The 16,114-nt window shown below is 35.3% G+C and overlaps 1 protein-coding gene across 1 annotated transcript; it reads left to right on the plus strand.

The window, feature by feature from the left end:
* The first annotated feature begins 8,439 nt into the window (after nucleotides 1–8,439).
* On the plus strand, nucleotides 8,440–9,003 carry LOC118737542 (glutathione S-transferase 1-1-like). Its single transcript, XM_036468116.1, has one exon. It carries the CDS (start codon nucleotides 8,484–8,486, stop codon nucleotides 8,970–8,972), a length of 489 nt encoding a protein of 162 aa, XP_036324009.1. The 5' UTR covers nucleotides 8,440–8,483; the 3' UTR covers nucleotides 8,973–9,003.
* Nucleotides 9,004–16,114: the final 7,111 nt, after the last annotated feature.

The following is a 16,114-nucleotide window of genomic DNA, read 5'->3' on the forward strand; positions in this document are numbered from 1 at the left end:
TCTGTGAAATAAATCTGCTAACTTACATACAACATAGTAAAAAAATTAAGAAAAACATCAAGAAAAAAGTTCCGATTGGTGAAGTAACGTCGAAACCGACTTCCAAAACGGGTCTGGGCGGAAATTTTAACGCGATCTTGCAGGAAGTGGGTAAGAAGGGGCTGCTCTTTGTCTGACTTACGTTCCAACGTCTTGAAGGACTACGAGGGTGGTATTGTTGCCAAAAGTGGGTAGAAGTGGTCACGTAAATTGTTTCTTTATAAGACCGTGGAAAGGTAAATATACGTACATATTTAGGCGGCTCTGGAGAACAGAGAATTCGTAGTGGGGGTCTCCCTAGATATAGCGGGGCCATCAACAATATCTCTTAGCAAGCGATTTAAGACTTAAGGACGAAGATAGTGGTATATCCCGTAATTTCTAACCGAATATGAGACCACCGCAAGGGGGAATACACCATAACCACTAGTATGGACGCTGGTGGTCAACAGGATACTAAAGAAAATGGAAGGCGCATCTGCCAAACTTACAGCAATGATGCAAATGATATTTCTGTAATAGTAAGCGGAAAGTATCTGTCAACAGTCAGCTCACTTATGAGCAAAGCACTATAGTAGATACATCTTTGGGCAACAGAAGTCGGGCTTACTATCAACGCAGAAAAGACAGATTTGGCAATCTTCGCCAGGAAATGCAAGATTTCGAACTCGTGTAGCTAGATGCTGTGATCTTCCAGCTGAAACCAATAATCTTGGAATAATACTCGATTGCAAACTCTCGTGGCGCCTCAACGTGAAGGAGAGGACTAAGAAGGCCTCAGGGGCATTTTATGCATGCAAAAAGATGCTGGGCTTCACCTGGGGTTTATTGTATTTTCTTTCTTACTGTATCTTCACGTCGATAGTTAGCCCAATAGTGTTTGATGTGAAGAAAACATTTCTTAAATTAATAGAAAGTGTATATAGGATATCAATGTTCGGCATGACAAGGCCATTTAGAACTACACTGGCGGACCTATCGGTCAGGAATATAGCGTCAAAAACTGCCATCAAACTTTATGCTACGCGGCAGTTTATGTTCAGGTCTTACGGATATAAATAATAGTATAGCGTCGAAAGCTTGCGTTAGGACATATGGAATACAGGCTCGGTGAATGTCTACACAAACGGGTCGAAGAGGAAGAAAGGCATAGGGGCGGTAGTCTTCTCCGCGGAGCTCGGACTAAAAAAATCGTATAAGCTGTAGAACTATTGCAGCATTTTCCAGGCGGAAGTATTGGCTATAAGGAGAGCGGTGGAGCTACTAAATAGCAATCTAGTAAATAAACAAGTGAATCCCTAAACTGATAGTCAGGCTGTGGGAATGGTGCTCCTAGCAGTGCTGCGGATTTCAGGACAGATCTGGATTTGCTACATACTGCCGCTGACGTACATTTGGACTGCTGGACATACCAGCATCGCTGGCACTCTGCCCAAAGAAGGCGCTCTGTTGGAAACTATGCCGATATAACTGTGCCAACTCCCCCCAAGCGATTAAACGGGAGCTCAATCTGTCCAGTATCCGGAAGGGACAGAATGTTTGGACCAAAACACAAGGCTGTAAGGTGTCCAGGACTATAAGCAGAGCGTATTGCAGAAAATTCACAAGGATTCTCCTATAACTCAAGAGGGAAGACGCTAGGCTACTGGTGGGTATTCTATCGGGACATTGTCTGCTACCAAATGCACGCCTTTAAACTGGCTCTGACCAGTGATAAGATATGTAGGATGCAGAATGAGCGGGGATACAGTGGAGCATATCCTCTGCGAGTGTCTTGCCCTTAGCAGGCTGAGGATTAGCTTTCCAGGAGCCGACTTTCTACCTAATATGGAATCCGCTGCCAAGAAGGGGTGTGATGAAATGTTGTAGTTTGCCAAGAGGACTGCTATGTTCTTCAAAATTGCTCCTGGTTATCCGAGCAATGAAGTAGCGATATGTAATTTTTTTCAATCAATCCTGATTACAATTTTTCGGAATTTCTAATTTATGAAAAAGTCTATCAATCAAAGGCGGTGTTACCAAATTATAAATTATTCTCCTTTACCTAAATAGAATGTTATTTTTAGTTCAACGCCATCTAATTAATCTAAATCGATTTCACGAATAGAGCTCCATATGTAGTATAATGAAATTTTAACAACATCAGCTGTGGTGCTTGCAAACTAAAAAATATGGCAAGCAAGAGGCAAAGGTATGAAGCAAAATATTTGTAAATACAAAGAAAAAACAAAGAAAATATCGGCCGCAATTAAATTTGCAATTCATATTTTGAGTAGCGGTGGCGTGGCGTGAAAAAGGTCAACGCGTCAAAACTTCAACAATAGTTTACAGCCAACAAGTAGACGAGTGCAAACAACAACCAATTGCATCAACAAAATACAACAAATAATGGACTACAACAGCAAGAATTGCCGGTAAACGTCAGCACAAGTGTTTGCCCTTGTCATTTTGCGTTCGAGCCAAGAGCCAAGAGCCAAGAGCCAAGAGTCAGAGTCAGAGTCAGTCTGGCGGCTTGCTGGTGTACTATAAGAATGAATATGTTTGCACTGGGACCTGCTGCTTGCTTTGCCTAGCCTTGCTGGCCTGTACATAATACGACCGCTCTGCGACAGCTATCGCATTCAAATTTTTCATTGCGCTGCTCAATCGCGACATCATAAAGTGGTAAAGCGAACAGAAATACTTAAATACGTAGAGATAAGTGTGACCAAGAGGAAGGAGAAGCGACCAAGTTCGCGGGGAAAACAAAGCAAGCAAACCCAGGATAGTTCCAATATTGAATGCACTAAACTTTTGTTGTTGCTATATTCTCGACTGTAGTGCATTTGTCAAGTATCGCACGGCAGTGATGACTACAACGACGACAAGCAGCGCAATAATATGCAACAACAACAATAATGGCAAACGCCAGGAAAGCAACTAAACAGCAATGCCAAACGACAGGCAGCAGAACAACTAACAAAGGACATATTGGCTATACTTGTTGTTGTTCTTGTTGTTGTTGTCGATGATGCAGCTGTTGATAATGATGTGCATGCTTTTTTTACTGCTTTTACGCTCTCAAATTGTAGTGTGTCTGCTTGCAGCTACAGATACTTGCCATTGCAAGGCATATTAGACGGGCTGCGAAGTTGCAGGACGTTGGCAGGCTATAATAAAAGTGGTGCTCAGGCAAAATAGAAAATTTATTGCGTTGACAGTTATGGGCTATCACAATAATAGGAGGCAACAGCATAGCGAATTGCAAAGGCAAGGGCTACGAGAAACTAAAAAAAAAACTGAGAAAATTAGCTACTTCAAAGCTAACTATCGCAGCAGCAGTGAGACGACCTCGATGGAAAGCAAAACGATGACGACCTTTATGGCTGAAAGGGCTCATAAAGATCTCGGCATGATAATTATAATCTGGATGGTAATGAGCAAGCAGCCTGCATTGGTTATTATTGCGTCATTATTATATAAAGGGTATTTTCTCTTCCTCCACCCACTCATCTCACTCAGCAAAAACATTCAAGCGTTTGTTTAAGTAGCATTCTCTGATGCAATAAATGTCCAACTAAAACGCAAGCAAATACAGTGCATGTCCTGATAAGTAATCCAAGATCTGTGAGTAAACTCGTATTAGCTTATTAAATTTTCTAAGCCAGGAAAAAGAAAAATTTACAAGTAGTACATTTAGGTCTGTCGCTTTTCTCAATAAAGTAGAATCTTGAATGAGCTTTCGATCCATTCTAAGCTAAAGCTTGCAAAGGACTTCAGGAATCTGATCTTGCAAGTTCGTCCCTTTGGTGACCCTAAAATATCTTTATGACCAGGCACCCTCAATACCTTTGGTTTGTATTTTTCTGAAAGTTCCAATATTTTATTGCAACTTTTTTAACCATAACTGGATCTTATCGACCCCCTTCAGGGCTGATTTAGGGATAAGCCGCAATGGTCTGGCAGTCGAAAATTCAGTTATAGTGACATCTCTTTGTAGTATAAACCACTTCCAACTCTTTGGTTTAATTTGGACCCATCGGTGTGCATAGTAGTATCGTGGGACATCCCTGTGAAAGGGGTAAAGTTTAAAAAATTTTATAAAGTTCAAAGGCCTGCGTCCGCACTCATAACACCATCCAAGGCACTGTATGACTTACGGAATTTTCTTCTGGTAGACCTACACGCCAACAGGTCGCAATCGGACCGGAAATTTGAAGTAACAATCTAAATACTTAAGTGGCCAAATACCAGTTACGGCGACGGTAGAATACTAACGGAGCTTCCTCGATTGGTGGATTAGTGAACTATGCACTTACGCAACTTGCACGCTAGGAAGAGTGGAAACAAGGCGATGTAAGGCGTGGAGAGTCCATTCATACTCTCATCACCTGGCATCTCCCTTAGCTTTCGTCTGATATAGGCTCCTTGACACTGGCCCCACATGCGGTATCACAAGTGTGTCTTATAGAAGATTTATCTAAGGGTGTTCATCAAACTGTGGCATGGAAGTATTTACAGTGCACTATCCATGGTTTCTCGTCCCATTTTTGACCAATAGCAGACTTGTAGGCTTATAGGACAGTGATGGCCTTCCTGGTTCTTTGTTCAGAGTTCCTTTTCCAGGCTGCTTCTTATACAAGATTCTTCCCATGTATCTAGGGTCAATATAACGCCATTCAGAGAATGGAGTTTAAATTTAGGTAGTAGTTTTTTTATTTTTGAAAAGAGCAACCACTCCAATCTCCCCATGCAACTAGAGCACTGCCTTCCGTTACACTATGGTTTGGCAGCCCGTGATCTGTTTAAGCAGCAGCAAATTGTTCGTTCTGCCACTTTTTAAATAGCCCTATCTGCAGTTTTTGATTTTCTTTGCGTAATGCTTTATGCTTTTCCTGTAAAATAGAAAAATACTAATAGTTGACTGAAAGTGAGAATTTACATTAAGGCGTATCACGAAACAAAGTTTAGCTTGTGTCAGTTTTATTTGAATACTTATGCCGAGAAAAAATTTTGGGTGCAAAACTTATTTTTTATGCACCCGCTGAAAACCGCAAAATTGCGTATTTTGCTTTAACCTTCTTATTTGCTATCCGATTTTTTAAATTTGTATGTCACCCAGAAGGACTATAATTGAGTAAAGCGTAACCCTTTTTAGCAAAAGTTGTAATATATTTTATTTTAGAACTTTAGATTTATAGTATAAAAATAAAAATCTAGGGATAGTAGTTCCAAAATTAGTAAAGGTATGAATTAAAAGGGGTTTGAAGGCCAAAACTGTTTAATGCCTGATTGTAGTCCAGAACGGGGCCTTTCTAGCGATATAAATATTTCGAAAATCGGATAGAAAATAAGAATGTTATAGAAAAAAACTCAAAATTCTCTCTCGACAAAAAAAAATGTTTAAATAAAACTGCCACACGCTAATCATTTTTTTTTGTTTCATATGTCGTGATACGACTTAATGTACATGTGTGTGAGATTGAAAATTTGAAAATATTTTGCCTATGTTGGCAAACTTCAGAAATATTAAGGCTGCCGCTCGGCGGTTTTACATTTTAATTTTTTTATTAAATATCGGTTGCTCGATGTCTGCTTATCACTACCTCCCAGTTAAACATCATTATCGACGTTTTCGTTCGACAGCATGCATACTACATGCGGTTGATAAAGCAGCCGTTGTATTCAACCAGAACTTTTACTTCCGATTTGTGTTAACCGGACATTGAACAAACAGCCCTAAGTATGCTATCAGTTGAATGCCTCTGCTTTTACACTACACATTTTTGGTGAACTTTTGTGTGATTCTCTCGTACTGAATACACAAGTCCTCTCAATTCACAAAAACCGTCCCTAATTTATACATAGACGTAGTCTCAAATTTACTGACTTGAGATGAGACTGACTTACCGAATACCAGCATAAGCTTCAATCATCTCAAAATGGTTGCGTGGTCAGCTATTGTCTATACAAATTTTTCCCTTTTAATTTAAGCACAAATTCGAAATTTTAGAATTCTATAGTCCGTTTGTTTTGCTGTTTGCATGTAGTTTATGAGCATACGAAAACATATGCCGCATGTCATTAGGTACCAGTAACCATATTGCTGCCAGCACCATTTGTCCATTTTAGTCATTCAGGCCATTCGAAAAACTTTCTGCAGACCACTCATTAATGTTCATTAACGCCAGAACATCAGCCGACCAAAGACGCTTTGAGGAAAAGAGTGAAAAGCGAAGTGTAAACGATGAATGTAATATGCGTCTACGTACGTGTGTGAATTACGCAACGTACACTGCACACTGCAGGTAAATTAATTAATTTCCAACCAAGTAAACAACATGAAAACTGGCATTACGAGTACATTACAGAGGCAACATCAACATCTGCGGTGGCTGCTGTTATCCTTGTAAATCGCTCGGACCAGACGCACTTAGGTAAACAGAAGCAGTGAAGCGTTTGTTGTCGGACATAACGCACATTGTTATGCGTATGCCACTGCAACATATTGTTGTTAGATAACAGTAAGAAAATAAATAATGTGAGAGGGAAGCCGAAGAAAAATTGGAATGGAAATTGAGAATACCAGGCGGTTATGTGTATGTATATATGTATGTAGTTCTTTCTTCCTATCGAAAATTTCAGCTAAAGTGAAAACTTTAACAAAAATAATAGGAGCTTTTGTGTTTGGCAATTTGGAATAAGTAGCCGACCAGCAAATCCAAAGGAAAGGAGCAGTCGCTAGTCGGCTGCTGAAGTAGTAGGGGGCTTTACCATGCCTAGGGTAGGCTCTACTCCCTAGGCTAGGTATTAGGAGACGGATTGAAAGGTTGCGAGTAGGTTCTACTCCCGCTCCTTTACGCACTGGTATTTAGAGACGGGAAGGTTCTACTTAAAGCGCAAGACGGGACCCCAAGTGGAGCAATAAAGTGATATGACCCGTGAAAGGGCAAAAACTAGTCCATGGTTTTTGTAAGTGGCTCGAAATGGTGAGTGAATCACCACTAACACACCCCACCCTCACAATCATTCTGAACCGACTTTCGCCATGGTTATGCAGCAAGTAAAAAAGTAAAAAAGTAGATGTGGTGATCGTCTCTGTTTGGGCACCTTCTGGTTTGTATAATTTTTCCGATACGGCATATAACCCACACGACACGGGCCATTCTTCTCCTCAAGTATTACCTTGGCATTAGCAATACAATTTAGTAATGGTGCAGCATGTCGATATTTTATTTTGACTAAGAGGGCCAGTTACTGTCGCAATTCGATCGTTTTTCTTGTTTTTAAGAGCCTTGAAAAGGTTTTCTAACTTAACACGCCGTTTAACTTATAAGGTACAAAATTACGTATCGTAAAATCTACTGCTTTGGAACTAAAACGTGACTACAACTTTTTTTATATATTTGAAGGTCTTTACAGAACTTTGGCAGAACTTTGAATTAAACCAATTAATTTCGATAAATTTCGAATTTGCATTTAGAGGGCTGGTAAATATTGTAAACTCGAAAATATATATGTATCGATATAAATCGGGAACTCGAAAAAATTTCGATAACTATAAATTGCAATAACTTAATAAATTTTGATTGTTCCATATTTTTCGAAAGTTATCGACAGATTTCGATAACACGTTACACTCTGGCGACAGGTTAAAATTTGATAACCTTAAAATTTAGATAACTCAATATATATTGAAAATTCCAAAAACTTCAATTTGATAAATTGAAAAATTTCAGTAGATCAATAAATATCGATAAGGCGCAAGAACTCGATGCGATAACTAAACAAATTTGGTTAACTCTTATATTGATAACTGAATAAATATCGACAACTTGATAAATTTAATTATATTTCGGTAATCCCATAAATTTTTATAGCTCGATAGCAATCAGTAAACTTGCTAAAACCAAAAGTTGCCGACATCACGGTAGCGCTCGCTCTTTAAGGTTAGTTCTGTCCGCGGCAAACATTTGAGTAAAATTATTAAAAAATAAAATAAAATAATTTACAGAGATTCTTGCAAGAAAAGGTCGGTAGCTACCGCCGTGCACACATTTGTAAAGTGGTTAGAGAATGCCTTCAGCCATAAACTTCGCGGCGGAGTTGCATTACATCAATTAAACCAGATTTAAGACTATCTAGCTTCACGGAGCCTTTGTCTGGTGGAACTCACTAGAGAAGGCTGCACTTATAAAACAACTGAAGCATTTACAGCGGATCGCCCAAATCGGAATAAGTTGAGCATTAGGAACCACACCAACACTGCCGCTTAACATTTTGTTGAACAGAAGCTCCTTCTCTAGGGTGGGATTCCTCAAAGAAGGGAGTGGTAAACTTCTTCACGGACAGATCAAAACTTAGAAACAGGGTTGGTCGAGGTTTCTTCTATCGGCAACTCTCAACCAAAACTATGTTACTACTAAGTGGACTTTTGGAAAGCAAATTAAATACTTCAAAGAAACATGGTGGATTTCTACTACTTACCTGGTTCTGCACCTTGTCGTTCAGTGCTTCTGACTGCCAAGAGCCTTGATATTGAACTGAATAAGAAATTATTGAACTTGCAAGCTGGTGAACATTTGAATCCGGGATTCTTGAAAATCGTCAATCAGCGACTATACTTTGATATGGGCACTCTATACAAATCATTCGCCGACTACTATTACCCACAGATCTTCGCTAAACAACCCGCTGATCCTGAATTGTATAAAAAGATAGAAACTGCTTTTGATTTCTTGAACACATTCCTAGAAGGCAACAAATATGTGGCTGGTGATAAATTGACCGTAGCTGATTTAGCAATTCTCTCTACGGTTTCCACATTCGACGGCGCTGGTTTTGATATCAGCAAGTACCCTAATGTTGCTAAATGGTACGAAACTGCAAAGAAACTACCTGGATGGGAAGAGAACTGGGAAGGTGTTTTGGAATTCAAGAAATTTTTCGATTAGGCAGTTTGTTAACATAGTGTTAAGACTTAGATATGTGCATATGTATTTGTGTTTCGTTGTATTACATTTACGTTTTGTGTAAATTGTAAATTATCATGAATACCAACATTATTTTAAAAATAAAAATCGCCACTCATTTAAAAAAAAACAAAAAAAAAAGGAAGCGGTACCCTCACTGCTAAAGGGTATGATGGTGCGCTGGAAATCGGTAAAGGGATGTCTTAGTTTTCCTATATTATATGATCATTTATCTTCACGATAAAAAAATTTTCATTCCATTATCTCTTTTCTAAGCGAAGATCTACGATTTTGGAAAAAAACTCGTGTTTTGCCTATAGTGCGACGCCTCTAGCCATTGTGTATCACAACTTTAAGTTATCGATGCAAAGTTTTTCTATTTCATTTAATTTGTATGAACTTTTTTTATTTTTTAATAAAATTTTCCTTTAATTTTCAGATTTTATTGCTTTAGAAAGAAACGTGTGTTTTTATACCCGAGCGCACTTGTGCACAAGGGTATATTAATTTTGTTCACATAACGGTTGTTTGTAACAGCCAAAACGAATCGAGATAGATATAGACAAATGTATACATAAATGCTCAGAATGATTAAGCCATGTCTGTCTGTCCGTCCGTCTGTCCGTCCGTCCATGTACACGATAACTCGAGCAAAAATTAAGATATCTCAACGAAATTTTGTATGTAGGTTTCCGTTAATCCAAGGTAGGTTGGTATTGAAAATGGGCGAAATCGGACTGTAACCACGCCCACTTCCCATATAACGGTAATTTCCAGAAATACGAAAACTGCGATATTTTAGTAACTACTGAAGATAATTCACTCAAAATTGATATTTACAATAATTTTCAGACGAAAAATATGAATATTATAAATTTTTGGAAAACGGGCGTAGCCACGCCCACTTATGGTTACATGTGTATATCTTGGTAACCGTTGTACCAATTTCTACCAAACTTGGCACAGTTGTTGGCCTTGATACAGCATACTAAATGGCCGAAAATTTAAAAAATCGGACAATAACCATATAACGGTAATTTAGAGAAACACAAAATCTTCAATAAATCAGTAAATATTAAAGCAAATTTATTCAAAATTTATGCTTGCAACAATTCTTTACCAAGAAATACGTTTATGGTAAAATTTTGGAAAATGGGCGTGGCACCGCACATATATGTATATCGGTAACCGTTCTACCAATTTGTACCAAACTCGGTATTTTTATTGTGCTTGCCACATAAAAGCAAAACGTTGAAAATTATTGAAATCAGACTAAAATTACGGCCTCTTTAATGGTAAATTTCAGAAATGCTTGAAACATATATTTAATACTTGCGCCGGGTATTTAACGTTCGGCTCCAACCGAACTTAGACTTTCTTACTTGTTTATTTTCATTTAGTATTTAGAAACTTATTTTATTTTCATGTATTTATTTATTTTCATTTAATTATTAGATCTTCTTTCAAAACGAAAAATATTTGCTTTAAATTCATTTCAATTTAAGAAATTTATATTTTATTCTTCTTTTTTTTTAATCAACGTTTTACTTATTTTCTTAAAATTTTAAGATGTTATTGTTTTAAAAAGCAACATATTTTTTCCTAATTTTATTAAATTTTTGAAAAACTTACTTTAATTTAATTAATTTAATTCTCTTTTAACTTTTAGTTTTTATCGTTTTAAAAAGAAAAATATACTATATACTTTAAAAAAATTTTCTTTTAACTTTTAGAAAACTTAATGTAAAAAAAAAAAACAAACAAAAAACGCTAAGACCTCCTCGTTGGCAGTTCTTTCATTAAGTCTTTCAAAAGACAGAATAGAGCTTTCAAGATTGTCGCCATAATCGACAATTGTCTTAAGAAAGACTTTTGTTTTTACAAGCCGAAATTCGATTGAGTCTACCAGCAATTGTAAGTTGCGTCATGCAGGAATCTTGGTATTTTTATTGAAATGAATTTTAATACATAATTATGTACATATATATATATAAGCAGGCTCAAATCCCAGCATGCTGCATCGAATGTTTACTTTTTATTTCAAAATCAATTAATATCAAAATAAATAAATTGGGGGTTGCATATCAATTTTCAATTAGCGAAGTTTAATAACGATCATTTAGAAGTAAGTAACTACTCTACGCTGATAACTAATTTTTAGTTATAGGTACCACCTTTCTGTTTCGGATAGAAAGTGCTCATTCTACGTTTGAGATTTAAAGGGCGCAATAAATTTCATAATTAAAATAAAATATATACGTATATTTTTTTAATTACTACTTGTAAATGTTGCATCCATATTTGAATACAAAAGTTTTATATTGCAACGAATAGGTTTTTCGAAATGCTAACTGGCATTGAAAATGAAGGTTGAATATTTTATAAACTGTTATTTAAAAAACCAGCATAGACACAGCAGTATTTATTATTGGAAATAATTCACCAAAAATAGTGGCGCACACAGAATATCGCGTTTGTAAGTTTATAATTTTAAGTGGTAGCAAATAGAATTGCAATATTTCAGCAAAAATATTTGCATTGGTAAAATAGATACGTACATATTTTCACAAATCAAGTGCAATTCACGCACCAACTAATCAAGCAAACATTAGCTTTGTACAAACTCTATACATAGTACACGCGTATGTATGTACATATGATTAATATGTAATAAAATGCTATAGGGGTATTCACGATCCGGTGCATACTATCTAGCATGATGCATGCTGGCTAATGTTTTTGTTGTTTGAACACATGAAACAACAACAAAATTATCCAATCATGCTATTTATGTACCGTATGTACCGCATGCACCGGATCGTGAATACCCCGTATAATAAAATGTACACAATTTTATATTTTTAGAAGCTTAGGTCATACATATGTACATGCATATACCTACATCAGCTGGGTGTGCTTGAGCCCTTGCATATTTTTCCAATAGCTGCGTACCAGTATGTACATATATGTACAAACACATGAATTTACTATGTACATACATAGGTGCATTGGGTATTTTCATAATTAGTTTTATTACGAAATATGTATTACCAAAAAATATTTTCATCGAAATATTTATGAAATATTCAAATTAATTAGTAGGGTTCAAAGTCGAACATAAAGTCGGCTTTATATACTTATACACATACATATTAATACGTACAACTAAAATAACTATGTTTGTATTAAGCGTGCTTAATACCTTTAATGCCAGCATGGAAACCAACTAATTTGGATGTGGCTAAAAATTGGCAATTTCGTAAAGCTTTCGTTGCATGAGTAACAACAATTTAATATGTAAGTTGGCATGTATGTATATATGCATACACATACATGTAAATTGCACTAAAATAATTGAAAACGTTTATGTGTGACCACATACACTTGTAAAAATACTTACTTATGCATACTTATGTGTACTTAAGAAGTTCAAGAGAAGGGCCAGAGCCAGTGATGTAATTGATTGTACAATTGTACTTTTTTGATACATTTTGAAAGCCAAAAGTACATTGGTACTACATTGGCATTTCTGATACATTTTTGCCAAGACACGGTACTGCACTACAATTATGTCGAAATACCAAACTCAATTTTCTTGGAATTTTGAATTTTTGTTCATAAAAATATAGTCATCTTTTTCTACCTTATTTAAGTAAATATCTGGTGTTTATTAAAAACGAAACTCTTATTTAAATAAAAAAAAGTTTTTGTCTTAATAGGTCTATTCATAAAATTTTCCAGTAAGTACTAGCAGCCAGAGAATAAAATAATCATAGCGAGTAAAATTGAGAGGAAGACTAAAATATCAGAAAAAGTTATTGAACGCAATAAAACTTACGTCAATCTTTTTCTTTTTGATAGGTAAGTAAGTTTTTTTCTAACAAACATTTTTGAAACCACATCATGACGCATTCAAAAATAAAAGAATCTCCTCCAAGCACCCTTCCTTGTTTCACAAAAATTAAGTTTAGCTATATCAATATATGTCTTTAAAATTATCCCATTTTCGTTTTAACGACCAACTGACAAATTCGGTCAGAACCTTTCAGCATTATTATCTATTTTGGTATATTTCTCAATATTTTGCGTAAATTCCGGCCAACAAATAGTAGAGATCAATAGTAAATTAACTAAACTTTTCTTCCTTTCTTTTGTTTATTCACGAACACATGTTGTGGTCAGCAGACATTTACTTGTAAGTTTTCGCAGGTAAAATTTTTTCCAGCATAAATGGACAGGTGTCAGTGTCATTTTTTTCGTTCTCGATTTCCCCCACTTTGCAAGATTTTAGGTACAAGAACACTGCTATTAACTTGTTTATTTCTATAAAAGGAAATATTTTGCAAAATATTTTTGTAAAACTTCCATTCCGTTAAATGCACCGGTTTTAATTTTAATTTTTGTATTACTAGCACTTAATAAGTATAACTTGTATGCTTTTCTTGATTACCTTGACGTTTTGGTGGCCTTTTCAAACAATTGATTTGCGCTTATGTGTTCCACTTTCGATGTTTTATATCATGTATTTTATACAGACAATCTAAAAACATATGTATATTGAACTATGTATGTATGGTCTTTTAAGTGTTGGTACTTTTCCGGCTTATTTAGTACACTTTTTTGGCCATTTGGTACAAAATTAAAAAACTCATTTATCATCCCTGGCCAGAGCTCGAAAAAATCATTTGAATATATACATATTTCGTGTGAAAATTGGCCCGTTAAGTGGCGCTGCACTCCAGATATCCCTAAAAACCGTATTTACAGTGGAATTTGATTCAAAGTTAGAAACTTTGTCCCAAGGTTGTTGCTGGCGTCTAAGGTGCTGCGGTTTTCTTACATATAAAAATTAATTGTGTTTATTTGTTATATAGAAGTAAAGAAAAGAAAATTCTAAAAAATCAATGGTAATTTGTAGCCACTTGAAACTTGTACTTTAAACTTACTTACTTACTTTATCAAAATTGAATGGGCTTTAAAACTGTTTACTAAAAATCACTTCAAAAATGCTTACACTTCTGAGAAAAAAGATTAAATTTGGATGAAATTTTATTGATTTTTTTTAGTTTTCTACAATGTTTTAAGCTTGGCTTTATATTTGGTGAAAATCATTGAGGTGGAGAATATATTTGAATTTGTTTTTGTGATTTATTTAGCTACGTTTAACCTTTGATAGCCAAAAATAATTTAATGAATTTACTGGTCTTTCTACTTGTGATTTATTTCAGTAAAGTGTGTGAATTTTAGTTGAAACATTTTAGCCGTTTTTTTTGCCAAAGAAGTTCCGGCAACACAGGTTCGCGGGTAATTAATTAATTTATCCTTAAGCATTGCAATATTTTGCTGATGTAGATATTTCTACATACATTTAGTTAGTATTACTTTTTGAAATTTTTAGGGTGGAGCGGAGCGCGCTAGTATTCTTAAAACACTTTAGTAGAATTTTAAGTTTTTAGGATGTCAACCAAATAGTTAGCGAACTGTATCCATTACTTAAAAGGATCTACATTAGGCTGGGTCGATTTTGTATGGGGGAAAATAAAAGTCATTTGACCGCATTGTAATAGTAATATTAGGATGTCCTAGGTCTAAGCCAATTGTTATTGGCCAAGAAAGATTAATTTAAAACTTATCTTTAGCCCGCGCAATTGAATCAAAGTGTATAAATGTTGAAAATGAAACTTTGGCTTGTAATATCTATTGAATGCGTTATTGTTATGAACAGAACGATATATCAAATTAAGGGCTATTAAATTTAGTACCTCACGTTCATTTATCATTTTTCAATAAGTCTATACGTTTTTTACGATATTAAGATAAAACTTACAAAAACTATAATTTTCCCTTATGAATTTTCAATTCTTCATTACTTCAGCAAGAAAGTGAAAAAGAAAAAAAAGTGAGACGAGATTTATTTCAAACGCTTTAATATTTTCGGATGTTTATATAATATTAAAATGACCATGGACTTGGTCACGCCGATTTGGTCAGTTTTCAAGATCGTGGTGAATGAATGTATTGTCAAAGAATAGGAAGAGAAGCACATTTTTCGCGGTTTCTAAATTTGCCGTTGTATGAAGTAGGGGACGTGCAATAAGTGTTTAGATATACATAAATATTTTAGTTAATTCCATGATGTAAAAAAGTTTCTGTAGGTAAATGCAATAGTCTTTAACATATCCTGGGAAATCCTTTTGAGGACTCTCCAATTGGACGATATTGCTTTGCATTCAGCTTTAACAAAAAAAGTCACTCGCTGGCACAGTTTTCTGTAATCCGGGTCTTTTATTTACAGGTTATTTATACAATTGAAGAGACATTTTTTTAGAAAAAAACTGGATATCCACTTAATTTTTTCGATATAACTTTGGTAAATGTTACCCGATGGGTACGTAATAATTATGAAATTGAAGGCGAGACTTACTGTTACTGATTTATGATAATAATATGATGAAAATCGTTCAGATTATTATTTTAAAATAAAAAAATTGTAAACAAAATTTTTTTGTCATTTTGCTATATTTGCAATTTTTAAATTGTATGCATAAACATAAGTAAACTAATTAGTCTTTCTAGAAGTTGTGCCTGTTCAGTGTTTCCATACTCATTTGCATAAACAAAATTTTTCCACGATGATGGAAAATAATGGCTATTCTATTAGAGCAACCGAAATTGTTCCTAAATTTGAAAAAATTCGCAAACTATAGCCAATATTAAAAAAAGATTAGACTATTTGGAACCAGCGACCTAAATTCACGTCAGAAATATTAATGCTGTTACTTACATCTTTTGACTATAAGCCAGTGCAATTATCAAGAGAACAATTAAAATTTTCTTGAAAATAGATGAGTTTGAGATTAACGATAAGATAAAGGGCTGCGCGAAATGATACTTGACTTTATCTTTTGCGTTAAAGGATTCATTATCTAATAATATGCACAACCCTTTTTACTGGACCCAGAATTTTGAACAAGAATTGGTCTTAATCGAATAGTGTGCTGTGGGTCACTTGGCGGTCGATGCGCGGGCTCTCACAATTAAAATAAAATACTAATATTTTGCAGGCTTGTTGCTGACTTCATGATACAATATATTTCCACTATTACCAAGGGATTTGAGAAAAA

This window comes from Rhagoletis pomonella, unplaced genomic scaffold (genome assembly GCF_013731165.1).
Source record: "Rhagoletis pomonella isolate Grant_MI unplaced genomic scaffold, Rhpom_1.0 Rhpom_scaffold_00004, whole genome shotgun sequence".
NCBI lineage: Eukaryota > Metazoa > Arthropoda > Insecta > Diptera > Tephritidae > Rhagoletis > Rhagoletis pomonella.